The 15,225-nt window shown below is 36.9% G+C and overlaps 1 protein-coding gene across 3 annotated transcripts in view; it reads right to left on the bottom strand.

Moving 5' to 3' along the window:
- Nucleotides 1–15,225, bottom strand: part of KDM1A (lysine demethylase 1A) — a 66,508-nt gene that overhangs the window by 19,508 nt on the left and 31,775 nt on the right. For 2 of the 3 annotated variants that reach the window (XM_088843444.1, XM_055398263.2), the window contains 6 exons: nucleotides 13,906–14,039; nucleotides 10,705–10,783; nucleotides 10,113–10,205; nucleotides 8,730–8,836; nucleotides 7,096–7,177; nucleotides 6,055–6,149 (listed from right to left, as the gene is read on the bottom strand). In XM_088843444.1, the coding sequence (XP_088699570.1) occupies nucleotides 6,055–6,149; nucleotides 7,096–7,177; nucleotides 8,730–8,836; nucleotides 10,113–10,205; nucleotides 10,705–10,783; nucleotides 13,906–14,039 (590 nt within the window). The remainder of the gene's footprint in view (nucleotides 1–6,054; nucleotides 6,150–7,095; nucleotides 7,178–8,729; nucleotides 8,837–10,112; nucleotides 10,206–10,704; nucleotides 10,784–13,905; nucleotides 14,040–15,225) is intronic. The other variant, XM_088843450.1, reaches the window with a different exon arrangement.

The following is a 15,225-nucleotide window of genomic DNA, read 5'->3' as shown; positions in this document are numbered from 1 at the left end:
ATTCAATGAAAGAGAAAAACACTGAACAGTAACAACAACAACACAGAATCAAACACACACCAAACCAAAAGCTCACCGCCACATCTGATTGACACCAGAATGACGTGACTACACCCCTAGTGCACCTCTCTAACTCAGGGTTCCAGTCAACAGTACGGTCCCATCCATTATCTGCTAGTTAAGCAGTTACAGGAATGCTGGCAGTAAGACCAGGGATACCTTTGATACCTGGATTTTCTTCCCATTAATTTAAAAATTCCACTTTGAAATTAAAGAAATTATTTGGAAAACAGTAAATAAAATACTTGTCCATTAGGAAATCAATACTGACTGGGAGAAAACCAAAATGTTTTTGATGTATTTAAACCTTGACTCTGTTTCTAAAATTAAGCTAATTACATATGTTCCAGTTGACTCAGACAATGAAAAGAATTAATTTAGCAACTGACTACCTTAAGCACTCATTCCTTAAATACTGTTTCATGTCATTTCTTTCCTTTTGGTGAGAACCCTTGAACTCTGTTAGCTTCACAAATAATTATGAAAGGATGTTGAAATATTGGCAGTCTTTAAATACAAGTCTCAATAATTTTAGTTTAATTTGACCATTCTGTTCTAGATTCTTAGCTGCATTCTGAGAAAGGAACTCAGCAAATGATTACCAGGGTTATTAGCACCATGTCTGATGGCAGCTGGATTTCTGTATTACACCACAGTGAGAACACAAAACAACAAATTATGCGTTCTTTTGGGAAAGAATCACTGATACAGTTTTCTAGCAAAGAATCAAACAAAAAGGCTATCACTTGAAACAGATTTTATGATTCTTCAAAACCATTTATTTCTCTACAAAAGTCTCCAAATAAATGGTTCCTTTAAGATGAAAAAGTTGGTGAGTCTCACTCCTGTAAATGGATTATAATCCTGACTGTTTTGCTCCTGTAGACTATATATGGAGCATCCCTGAACATGGTCATGGGTTGAGGAGACCATGTGACTGGTTCATGCAGAATAAATTTTGGGAAAGCCAAGCAACTTTCTGGACAGGGTCCCTGATTCTGCAAGAAGTCATTGCAAAGAAAACACAGCTCTTAGTTCTATCTCTGGTTGCATTCTATCATCACAAGCTTGGTAGGTCTTCAGAAACACTGCCCATATGTCACACTTCCAGTCTGCATAAGTTGTCTAGCAGCAGAGCAAAAATGGAGTTAAGGTACATCTAGGTTCCAGGTACTTAAAAGTTCTGACATTTAGCAAGAGAAATCTTCAGGAAAGAGTAACACACTGAAAAAAGTTGTAATGGCCAAATCTGGCCAACAGAGGTTACAGTCAATCTCCACCTCTCCCTCCCATCTCCATGCACTTCTGTAATTACAATAAAACGAAACACTGGTTCCTTTGGTAAATCATGCAAGAACAAATTTACATCTGAGGGGTTTCTAACTCAGATTATGAAATAGCTAAGGGAAATGAAAGATAGCTATTGACCCCTAAAGGGAGAATAAGGCAAGGGGTATAATCCTTAATCTAAATATTGGGTAGGCCAAAAAGTTCATTCGGGTTTTTCTGTAATACGTACAAAAACCCAAATGAACTTTTTGGCCAACTCAATAAAATTCAATGTAATTCTATAAATGGAGACTGTTGCCTCCCTCCCCTTTTAACTCATAAGATATTAGGGGAGGTAAATAACTGACTTTCCTAGAGCAGGGACTAAGCCATATGGAGACGGAACACATGGCACGTCTGAGTACACTCTAGCAATTTCTAGCACATAAGTGCTCAATAAATTCTTGTTAAATCAATAAATTAATATAGTTTGGAAAAGTAAAGTCAGTATTGTAACTATATTTGAGGGAAAAATAACTATTTTGCAACTTCAAAAACATTAAAGGAGGGCATGAGATTTTTACAGAAAAAGCAGAGACTGGCAGTCATGATTTTCAAGGGTAGAGAAAGACTGCCTTAAAGATACCAAAGATGTCTCCAAAAAGGATGATGAAACCTGAAAAGGCCAAGACACCTGTGTCAAAAGTATAAAACCTAGACACCACTCTACATGAACACAACTGGAAACCTGGTAAGTTACAATAGGTACTGAGTGTACCCAATCAATGGTATTTATAAGAAGCCTGGTATGCATTATCTTTCAAGAGTTATCTTTCTTCCTCTGAGCCATTCCCAAGTAGAAAAATCAGGATCTGTTTCTCCAAGTAGTTACTGAGCCTTTGGATCTCACCTGATAATAACACACACACACCCCTCACACTCACTCACTTAAGATACCTATTCATGACTCAAAAAAAGCTGAAAATAAAACTAGAATCTAAAGCCCCTGAGTTACTAGCTGGTGTATAGGAGATGCAGAAAACACTCAGCCATTTCTCCAGTCTCCCCCACAATCCAGGTTTTTAGACTTCCCACTGGTGACTCCCAAAATGCTACTGAAAACATGAATTACCCTATTTTCCAACCTGATCCATTCAAAACGAATCACAGCGTAATTCAGAGTATGACTCCATCATCAATCAATGATGACAATGAGCAGGGCAGCTGCTTCATTAGCTCTGACTGTTTTTGTAGGTTTGGAAGATATTTCTATTAGTTCAACATCCTAGCTGCCAGTGCAGGACCAGAGAGAATGGGGAAGGAAGCTCTTTCAGGGGTTCTTGTGACTGTGATTAAAACAGTAACAAGGTAATATAACAAACACTACTGACTACATGAGTTTTTCCTATAACAGCAAAATGCCTGGATATGGTAATATATTCCTAAGACAACACTGTTGTTTAGTCACTAAGTCACGTCTGAGTCTGTGCAATCCTATGGACTATATAGCCTGCCAGGTCCCTCTGGCCCTGGGACTTCTCAGTCAAGAATACTGGAGTGGGTTCCCATTTCCTTCTCCAGGGGATCTTCACAACTCGGAGATTGAACTTATATCTCCTGCATTGTCAGGTGGGTTCTTTACCACTGAGTCACCAGGGAAGCCCTTAAGACAATATTACAAGTGGTATTTATAACTGAGTTTGCTGCTGCCCTTGTACAGGATGAAATAATTAATTTCTGTGTACTAACAAAAGAACCATCTAATTACCCTCTTTTCCACTGACGCTATACAGAGAATGGAGCACACATCCCATTTTGTACAATAGTTTACTAAAGAAAAGGCAATGGCTGAGTGAGTATCATCATTCTAGGTGGGCCTCCTTAGAGTAACTATTAAAAAAAATGTTCTTTTAATAAAAGAAGGAGACTCAGCTGATACAGTCACACTGACAGAACTGTACACCTCTCCTTCCCTGGACTCTCAGTCAGGCAGAATGGCATTAAACACCAGGGGAAGTGGGATGGATTGGGAGACTGGAATTGACATATATACACGACTATGTATAAAGCAGGTAACTAGTTAGAGCCAACTGTATATATAACAAAGGGAACTCTACTTGGTGCTCTGTGGTGACCTAAATGGGAAGGAAATCCAAAGGAGGAGATATATGCATATATGTGGCTGGTTCACTCTGCTGTACAGCAGAAACTAACACAACACTAAAGCAACTATATACCAATGAAACCTTTCATTTTTAAGTTTAAAAAAAAAAGCTAAAACACCAGACAGGAGACCTGACTCTACAAATAATTGACTATGGTGATGTCAGGCAAACACATGTGTGTGCTTTAGATTCTTCCCCTGCAAAATGAGGAAATGAGGTGACTGAGAGATATTCCTTAGATTTCTGAAGCCATGAAACGTACCTGACTATGAGTATAAATTAATCTGGCTATAAGCCAAAAAGTCAGTCTGCTAGTCAATACGTATCCATTCCTCCTCTGAGCTAGATTACTGGGAAGATACACAAACATTAATGGGGCAAGCAGAACTCAAAGCTACAAAGAAATTCTTTCCCCAAAATTAACAATGCCTAAAGAATTCTCCTTACTATTTAGCTGCATTACCAAATACAAACCAACCAAGAAAAATCCTATAAAGATCAGAGTTGAATGACAACACAATGCTGAAAACCACACACCAGCTTAACAACTGTTTACTAGACTGCTACTCAAAGAGCTGGTCCTGGTGAGATAAGCAGCTTATGCCAGAACATAAACTAAAGCAACATTTCTTTCACTGAGAAAAGTCCTGCTACCAAAGCCATCTGAACTAACACTGTGGTTAAAATAATGCAGTTTATTTACATTCTGGCACAAGATATTTCTCTCATCCCATACTAGTAACCAACAGTTCATGAATTGACAGCTGGTTGTAGGCCATATTTGAGTGAATGTTGCTATACTATGGGCTTCCCTGGTGGCTCAGATGGTAAAGAATCTGCCTGCAATGCAGGAGACCTGGGTTTGATCCCTGGGTTGGGACGATTCCCCTGGAGAAGGGCATTTATTTGGAAACAAATGTTTTTTAAAATGTTTTACAGCTTATCTAATACCACAAAAGCAGACCACTCCTCTGGATATCTCTACTAGGGGAAAAAACCTCACATTTTACTGTTAGACTAAATGAACCTGTTCTACATCCAGGAAAGTCAAAAGAAAAAGAAAGTGTCTCAAAGATCAGTGATAATCTTTGGCTTGGATTCCATTACTTCTTGAGGATGTAATATCAACTTCAAAGACCTTGCTTCCTCAATTCAATTCTCTAAATTATTGTCTATTTACCTAAAACATCTATCTGGTTATGTCACTTCCCCCACTCTCAACAAGACTGGATAGGTGAAACTAGACTGGAAAAATGGGAGCCTATTATAGTACTCTTTCTACATCTGCATATGTTTGAAAATTTGTGTACAAGTCCCACCAGACTGCAGGGTCTTATATGGCAGGGACTGTCTTATTCATGGCTGCATTTTTTTTTTTTTTAACAGATCTTTGCAAGTAATAGAAGCTTACAGAATTGCTGAATTAACGTCTACTTCATCTTTTTCTATTTTATTCTGTTAGAAGGCTGCTTGCCCTTTTCCCTCACCCCCAGAAAAGCCCTGGAAGTAAATATGGATCCAGAATGGTGGGGATGGGAACCAAAGCATGCCCTGAAAGTCTGTACTTCTCTGATATGAACCCTATAAAAAAGTCTTTTCCTAAAAGTAGACAGGAAAAGGCAAGGATGTCCCTTAGGACCTATGACAAAAAATTCTAGAGTTGGAAAATTACCACTTTCAATAACAGTAGCTACACTGCCATATACATAGCAAACCTTCTCTTCCTTGAAATATAAAGGTGATAATGTGTTTCTATCCTGAGAACTAGAAACTCTCTTACTCCTAACATGGGAGCTGGCAAAACTTCTGCTGAAAACAAACTTGAGTTTCACAGGCCCCTAAAAATCAGAACTGACATATAACCTATCAGGCAGTTGTTAAAACACTCCCACCCTCCCATACTAAACATTACTTTTGCGTTATTGCTATGTTAACTACAGGAAGCTCCTATCTGGGCTTCGCTGGTGCTCAGTGTATTCGATCCCTGGGTTGGGAAGATCTCTTGGAGAAGGAAATGGCAACCCACTCCAGTATTCCTGCCTGGGAAATCCCATGGACTGGCGGGCTACAGTCTATCGGGTTGCAAAAAGTTGGATGTCACTTAGTGACTAAACAACAACAACAACAAATGCCTCTGATAAATACTTTAACCTACCTAAGCATCAATTCAGTATACCATTCACTATCAGCCCATCAAAAGCCTGACCCTATGAACATAAAACTGAAATCACGAAGAGCACACAAAGCTAAAGCACACGATGGGAGGCACAATGCAAAGAAATGAAGAATCAGGCGGTCAATTCTACAGGTCTTTTAGGGTATAGGTGGCCACAGCCAAACAAAAAAATTAATCATTTGGCTAGCCTAACTTTCATTAAGTATTTAAACACCTAACCAGCTGCTATAACTCGTTCCTATATAGCTCAGAGTTAAGACTCTGAATAAAGTCACATTATTTCTACCCTCAGTTCGTATGTGTGTATATTCACCCACATATTTCCCCAAAATTGCTTTCAACTGAACCAAAGAAATTGTATAAAGTTGTTTGCTGTCAACTTACAGCTTGTCCATTCGCTTCATAAAGTGGGCATTTTTGCTTGATCTTGGCCAGTTCCATATTTACTTGTTTGCTGACCACAGCCATGGGATTCCCTCCTAGAAAAAACTCCAACAATTAAATTCACATACCTTATGAAAAGGGAACAAAAACTTCAGAGCAAGAATATTTTTACTCAAATTTTAGAATATTAAAGCTTAGGGTATGTGAATTAATACCAAAAAGAAATGCCCAAAGTAAAACAAATATATAAGTAAGCATAAAGAAAGCAAAACACTGTGTGCGTGTGTACTCAGTCACTGAACCTACTACCAAAAATTAGTTAACATTACAGATCCTTCTAGACTTATGCATAAAATTAGACATCATATACAAAAGGATTGTAACACATGCATTGTTTTATAATCATTTTTCAACTTAGCAATAAATTGTGGACATAATTTCATGTTAATATGGAGCTACAAATTTTTAGCAGCTGGACAGTTCTCACTGAATAACAATTTAATCTTCTAATCTGTGGTTTCTAACACTCTTGTTACCCCGCACTGAAAATGTTTTGAACACAATATGGTTCACTTGTCTATTTTCTTTAGGTTAATTTCCTAGAACTGGATCTGCCAGGGCAAAATCTACATACATTTTAAATTATGCACATACTGATGTATCTTTTCAGAAAACTGTCTGCCAATTTACCTTTCACTAACACTAAGAACAGGCTTCCCAGCTGGCATAGTAGTAAAGAATCCACCTGCCAATGCAGGAGACACAAGAGACACAAGTTTGATCTCTGGGTGGGGAAGATCCCCTGAAGAAGGAAATGGCAACCCACGCCACTACCCTTGCCTGGAAAATTCCATAGACAGAAGAACCTTCCAGGTTGTCACGAACAGTTGGACATGACTGAGCGACTGAGCACATACACACAAGACTAAGAACAGAATTCTAACCAATATATTTAAAAATGGAAGCTATGACTTTATAAGATTAAACCATTTTGTGAGTCTCAGACCCTGAAACCATAACACAAAACTAAGAACTACTTACCAAGACCTGTTACTACCATGGCTCCAAGGTCAGCTACATAGTTTCCTTTGCGAAATGTAGCAACTCGTCCACCCACACGATCCTGTTTTTAAAAAATTAAATGGCTAAATTAATTCAAGTTTAATCATAATAACCTGGCAAAGTACCATCTCAGGCCTCTTTGATAACTTAAAAAGAAAAATGTGTCGAGTTTACATGGAGTATGATGTTAGCTCAAAAAGCAAATGAAGTTTAACTATTTGAGGGAATGATAGATAATACATGACACATAAAAGGAACAGAATTAAGTGCTATGAGATAGGAAAAAATGTAATAGCCAGAAGACATCAGTTACAGGTACTATTAGCTCTCAACCCCAATGTCTCTAATACCTCTTATTGTACAGGCTGAGCAAGGGCCACCCAAATAGAAAATACCTGCACACAAATTTCAACACTCAAGGTCATTTTTCTACCACCATGTTCTGACTCTTGTCCCCCAGTGTCAAAGTCAGGTGTGACTGACTTGATAGACAACTTCTCTGAGAAATGCCTCTTCAGAGCAGCCTCATGCCCAAGGGCAGTGTATACTGAACATGAACCACTGACAATACCTCTCATTTCCAAACAGGCCCAAGTGTTATCTTTGCTGACGAGAGGTTTTCAAGTACAGGGAAATCTTACTGAACTGCAGTGAAACCTTGGTCATGAGTTACATGAGTACTCTGTAAACTCCAGACCAACAGATGAAAAAAGCAAAACAAAACAAAACCCTATACACATGGGTAGGAATCATAAAGATCCTCCATTATTCTTTACTGTATTCTCAGTATGCAGGATACACAGGCACACAGATATTTTCCAATTAAGGAATAAAATATTATTTTTAGTAAGACTATATCACAAATTTTTTGATTTCCCCATACTATCTGAAAATAACATTTAAAAAAATTAAATTTAGATTGTACTGCACAAAACATTTTGAAAGCTTTTATAAAATTTTACATGGTTTAGGTTATGTGAGAAGTATTTTTTTGTTGTTGCTATTTTAAGTGGCAGGAGTCCACAGAGGTCTTTAAGCCACCTAAAGATAATTAAATCTCAAAAATTACTCATGAAAATGATTTGAATAGTGATGTCCTAGTGGGATGTTCTTTTTTCTACTCTGTGCCATCATCCTCGTCCTCCTTCAGCTCCCATTCCTCTCTCTGGACTAATGATAAGGAGCCAGTATCTTGGGTTTACAAAGGCTGTAAAAAGATGGCTGCTACCTGAGAAGCAACGACTCTCCCTTTACTAAAGAATAGAATACAGTCACCGTATTCCACCACTAAAAGTAACTGCATTCTACAAAGGGTATTTCAACAAAGCCCCCAAATTGAAAGCTGCTAATTGTAAGAAACAATGACCTGAAAATATATACCAAAGGGCTATATAGATTATTTATAAACTCTAAATACTCACTGAGCCCTTTTCAAAGTTTTACTGTCAAAAATGCTTTACTCGATGTAGTTATTAACACTATCAAAATACTGTGAGTATTATTTAAATCAGTTTGGTTTAGTTCAGTTTGTATCATTCCTTAACTTACCACAGATAATTTCCTTACCATATTTTCATCAGGTTGGGCTTCTAAACCCAAACTAAAATTCTTACCCTGGCTTCCAGAAGTGTGACATCCATTCCAAAACTTTGTAATTGACGAGCTGCTGCCAAGCCTGAGACCCCAGAGCCTATGATGATTACCTTTCCTGTCTTCTTAGCTGAAATTAAAAAATGAACAAAAATTAAAACACTTTATAGTTTTAATAGTTTTTATCATTTATATCAAGAAAAATTCTAAATTCTTTACGTTATGATGTCTCACAAATAATTGTTATTTTCAAAATATGAAAACTATATGAATACAAATTAACAAATATCTGAGACTTATACTTTAACTCAATGTTTAAAATTTATAAATGGAATTCTTTATCTTAAAATTTACTTTCTCATTACTTCAGTCACGTGCTTCAGTGTCTGTGACCCTTGGTAAACTTATTATGCATAATCTCCCATATTTACCTCACAATTATACTAGGACAATTTGAGCAGTCAACCAATTGATTCTTAAAGCTATTTTCTATAAGCTGTACTTCTGCAGTCTTTCCTTCTTAAAAATTATTAAAGCAGAGGGGACTTCTCTGGTGGGACAGTGGTTGGAACTCCATGCTCTCAATGCAGGGGACCCGAATTTGATCCCTGGTCAGGGAACTAGACCCCACATGCCACAACTAAGAGTTCGAATGCTGCAGCTAAAGATCCCGCATGCTGCAATTAGAAATCCCATATGCTACAACTAAGACTAGGCATAGCTGGATAAATACATAAATTTTAAAAAATTATTAAAGCAAAAAAATAAATGTATTATAAACAGATGTGTGTGCTTAGTTGCTCAGTTGTGTCTGACTCTGCAATCCCATGGACTGTAGCCGCCAGGCTCCTCTCTCCCATAGGGATTCTCCAGGCAAGAATACTGGAGTGGGTTGCCAGTATTGATCCTCCACAGGATCGAACCCAGGTGTTCCACATTGCAGGCAGATTCTTTACCGTCTGACTCACCAGGGAAGTGCAAATGGACAGATATATTAATTCTCAGAATATCCCTATCTTCTGATTCCTGGCAGACATTATCCAGACACCATTAAACGGGTAAACAGCATTAAAAAGAATAAAAATGCAGCCCTTAGCACTGCATTAAAGAACTGCTCAATGAGAGAAAACAAACTTCCTACTTTCATAACTGATTTTTTTTCATTTTTAATAAACTATTTTTGTTTTTTCCTTAAATTGGAAATTCATATCTTTTACCAAGTATTTATCAAACCAGAAATTATAAGAAATTCACATTTATAAGGAGATTTTACTTTAAATTTGACTTATAAGAAGATAAGCTTGGGAATATTCTGGCTCTAAATATGGATTCAGAAATCAAAATAAAATGCTAAAAGCCTCCTGGAATGTAATCTAAAACAATGAAATTCATTAGCCAGTCCTTACTTGGGAGAGGCTTTATCCTCTTATAGATGCCGAAGTTGATAAGACCATGACGCTCTAAATAACTGTGAACTCGGTGGACAAGTACAGTATCACCTACAGAAAAATGAATTTAAATACATGTTTATCTTTTTTAGCACTTTAAATGGAAAACTCTGATTCTTCTTAATTTCTCCATCATGAAGTCATTCTATTCATCTTTTCCATAAGCTTCAAGTCATATGACTCCTTGAGAAAAGTGATTTTTGAGAACTGCTAGTCTGTGTGGTAGTCCAAAACGCCTATCACATAATCTTCAATTTTTAAGAATGACATCCCAATACAGACAGATGAAATGAAGGACAAAACCAACCCTTTAAATAGTAGTATTATGCTCATTTACTTTGGGGAAATCTTTACAAGACCATTGGCGGCAAGCGGCAAATGAGAAAGCCAAATAGACAGCCAAATGAATGTCACCAAAGTACTCTGTGGATTAAAGCTGAAACACAGGTCTAGAGAGATTATTAGCAATTTCTTGAACTCATTCACCTGTCAACACAAATAAATTTTCACAGTCCAGTTCAAGACCAGTCCTATGGAACATACTACTTACTGTTGTAAGGTGCTTCTAATTGTTGGAGAGTAGCCTCAAATGTCAGCTGAATCTTTGGATTATCCAACCACAACTGCAACTGTAATTGAATGATGAAAACTGTATTACATACAAATAGACATATACTATTTGATTGCCTCAAATATGGGTTTTCCTTTCAATGAAACAGTAAGAGTTTTATTTCTGACAAAGAAACTAATGAAACACAAAACCATGGCAAGAGAGTGAATATTTAAAGAAGCTGGGAAATATTTGGCCTACCAAGTAACTTGCCAAGATCATTCAGCTGGGGAGCAACAAGGATTTAAACCTGGATTAGATATCTCCAGAGATACTGAATTGATACAAAAAAAAAAGATCAATTAGATACATGGTGACATGTGTGCACAAAAGATAACTTGTCAGTTATTAGCCTGAACAACTGAATGAATTGGTATACCATTTAGTGAATGAGGGACACTGAAATAAGAGATCCTGAGTTGAGTTTAAAGACAATAAGAGGAGCTGAAAGACTGGCATCTAGATATGTAGCTGGGGTTCAGACAGTTGAGGTTTAGAGCCTCTTGCTTATGGGTATAACTGAAGTCAAGTGTGCAGAAAAAGGGCTCCTAGCAGGAAAGAACAGGAGAGAGGAGAGGACCTTAAGGACCTCCAACCAGTTCACGCAGTTGGCCTGTTGGTAAGGACAACCGTACAAATCATTCAGAGAAGACAACAACCAGGGAAGCAAGAGAAACACTAGAATATTGTGTTAAGCTAAGGAAGCTGTGTATTTAATAAAGGAGTCAATTATTTCTAACACTGCTGAAAAAGCAGTAAAACGAGGAATGAAAAATATTACAGTACAATCAATGGCCTCTAACATGAATTCTCTTCAAACTGAATACATACCTACAAAAGGCAAGACCAGTGGAATACTATCATATTTAAATCTTAGCTAAAAGTTAATAAATACTGCTCCACCAAATTTCAAAGGAGTTAATGTGTAAATAAATTCAGTTACAAAGAGATATGACCAAATTCATATGGACCCTCTGCTTTTCTCTGTGGCCACTGTCAAAAGGAAAATGGAATTCCTCAATCATGCCATGGGCCCAAGCCCATCAAACCTTAACATAAGCCTTCTTCCTCCTTCCATCTTATAATACAAAGCTCACATCACAGGTTCTAGTTGAATAATTCTAAAATTGTGGTTTTAAAATCTGGAAGCAAAGGATGCAATTTAACATGTGACAACTGACACAGTTCTTATAGGAAAGAATGACTTAAATTCTGTTTTATAGCCAGAGACCACAACTCTAAACCTGCGCTAGCCCTTCCCTAAACCTGGACTTCTGTTACAGGGAATGAATCAGAGGAAACAGAGATCGCTATAAATCTACCACTGAAATTCACGTAAAAAGTGAAAACCTCCCTCAGATGAAACAAAAAAATGACAATTTTGTCTGAAATCTACTTAGAACAAATGTTAACAAGCTACACACAGAAGCTGATTCAATTTTAAGACAAATCAGCCTCAAAAATGCACATTAAGACTTTTCCATTCACTTTTTTAAAAAAAATCACCCAATTTTTCTTCACAAAAAAGAACCTTTATTCAGTACTACACAAACCTACTAATCACTCGAGCTAAGTGGCATCTAACAATACAAATTTAGCAGTAGTTTTACAATCTAATGGTCAAAATAAAGATGTTAGTGGTGAATAAAAAGACATCTGAGTATCAGTTCAGCTACATCCAAAATAGCCGAAATTCAACAAGAATTTCTTCTACTGTTTCACCAGAGTATAACAAATGGAGCTTCCCTGATGGCTCAGCCAGCAGGTAAAGAATCTGCCTGCAATGCAGCAGACCCTGGTTCAATCCCTGAGTCAGGAAGATTCCCTGGAGAAGAGAATGGCTCTTGCCTTGAGAATTCCATGGACAGAGGAGCTTGGCAGGCTACATCCATGGCGTCGCAAAGAGTTGGACACTACTGAAGTGACAAACAGTTTCACTTTCAGAGTATAACAAATATGTTCTGAACAGAATACACTTAAAGAATTTCTGACGGGACTTCCCTGGTGGTCCAGTGGCTAAGACTGTGTTCCCAAAGCAGGGTACCTGGGTTTGATTCCTAGTCAGGGAACTACATTCCACAAGCCAACTAAGATCCCAGAGCAGCCAAATTAAAAAAAAAAAAAAAAAAAACTTCCAATGAATAAAGAACGTAAAAGGAAAATTCACAGAAGTGCAAATGACTAACAAATATGAAAAAGCAATCAGTCTAAGTAATCAAAGAAATGGAAGATAAATGAAATGATCTTGGCCTACTACAGCAGCACAGATTATCATCAATCAGACCATAAAATCTGCCTGCAACGCAGGAGACCTGAGTTCAGATCCCTTTGTTGAAAAGATCCCCTGGAGAAGGCAATGGCTACCCACTCCAGTATTCTTGCCTGGAAAATCCCACGGACAGAGGAGCCTGGTGGGTTATGGTGCACGGGGTCACAAAGAGTTGGACACGACTGAACATCTAACACTTTCACTTTCACTCAATGAGGGCATCAACTGGGTCAGGCTCTCTGGGAAGTAATCTGACAACATAGATCAAATCTTAAAAAGTGTTCACACTTTTTGAGAAGGTAGTTTTCCTTCTAGAACTCTAGCTAGAATTTTATCATAAGGAAATAATCAGAGATGAGAGTCAACAATGTATAAAGCTGTTCAGAGCTTCACTTGAATAAGTAAAATGGACATTCAACTGCCCAACAGTTAAAAGTATGACCCACCTGTCAAATAAAATATTACACAGACAGTAAAATCAATCATTTAGCCAGAGGAAGATGATAAACCAGATGAGCAGAACAGAATAAGGGTTTCTCTTATGCTGAGAAGACAAGACAAAGTGATTATTTTTTAAGTATATTTTTTAAAAGTTTATAAAGATTCTTATTGTGTGTTTATAAGGTTACTGAAGCATGAAAAGAATCCAAAGAATGCATGGAAGGAGGATCTCAATTTTGTAAGAAAAATTATATACATTAAAAAAAAACACCAAAAGGAAAAAAACTAATTTTTAACAGTGGTTATCTCTGGATAATAATATTATAGATAACTTAAAAATTCTTTCCTCTCTACTTCCCCCCCCATATTCTATATAAAATAATATGTACCTTTTAGAATTCAGGTGGAAAAAAACTAACAAGGAAACTTACTGTGCGATTTCTAATGAACAGAAAAACCTTCTGGGTCTGCTGTGGTCCACTGATGATATCCGGAAAACAGGCTGCTTCTTGAGAAGTCATCCGGTCATGAGGAAGTCTACTCTGGAAAGCTGCACCCTCCACACCTAGCAAAAAAAGCAAAGGGTTTCTGGGAAACGTGCAAGCGAATATAGAACTAGGGATAAGGATTATGCCTCAAACTCCTTTTCTGCCTGAAGAATTTCTGTAGAGCTTTCCCTTGTTCACAGACTGATCTCACTTCCTTTTAAAAAAAAAAAAAAACTTTCGATTTGCTCAAAAGCTGAAACACCCTTAGAAAGTAGTTATTCTTTTGAGCTTAACAGTCCTAAAATCAGTTTACTATTGAGAGAAACAATATATGCTAAAAAAATGTAACAAGGCATTTAGAATCTTTTCTTCATCCACAAAAAACTTTAAAATACTTGAGGACACTCTTAACTAAAATTAGCACCATTAACAGTATACAATAAATTTTAAAACTAAAGAACAAGAGTAAAGGAGAAAAGACTAACAAGAAAGAAAAAGAGGCTATGGAATGAAAAACACAATCACATACTTTTTTAGGACAACAACAGGGAACGTGAAGAGGACCTAACGTTTAATAACAAACATACGGTCTCATCAACGGCACCATCCACTAGTTCTCATAATTTAACTGCTGGCAAGTAGTGAGAGAAACTAAGCAGACTACAATGAAGACACAAAAGAAAGCAAGAAATTCATCTCTTCTGGTAGAAACATTAGAAATGCTTTACTACTAACTGCAAGTAAAATATGTTACTGCATATACTATATAGTACTACATATACATATATATAATTTATTTAACAAGTGTAAGTCTTAAATTGGGTATTAAATTGAAATTTTTATAAGCTAGTGGTTAAGTACATCTTTATCAGATGTCCTAAGAAATATATTTACATATATTTTACTTTTATTTCTAAGATGATCTTCCCCTGATAGTCCTCTATCTAGGATGATCTTATAAATACATATTTAACCATCAGCGTCTGCACATATCAAGACACAATTTAAAGAGTTTAAAAATTCAATACCCTTGAAGTAATTATGTAAGTAATAAATAGGTACCAGATATCCACATTTAATCATTTAAAAGCATAAAAAACCAAGAAGTCGGAAGCACTGATAATGGAAGCCAACACTAAAGAAAAGGCATCAGTAAGATTAGGAGAACACAAAGAACAAGGTAGGTAAAGATGTAACTTAGAACACGACAGTTAAGCTACTGAGGTACTGTTTCCGTAAAGACGTCCAAACACTGTTTAGAAA

Source organism: Moschus berezovskii, chromosome 2 (genome assembly GCF_049115385.1).
Source record: "Moschus berezovskii isolate FMDL1 chromosome 2, NW_MosBer_1.0, whole genome shotgun sequence".
Taxonomy (NCBI): Eukaryota; Metazoa; Chordata; class Mammalia; order Artiodactyla; family Moschidae; genus Moschus; species Moschus berezovskii.
The sequence above is the reverse complement of the archived record's forward strand: the minus strand, read 5'-3'. Positions and strand labels throughout refer to the sequence as shown.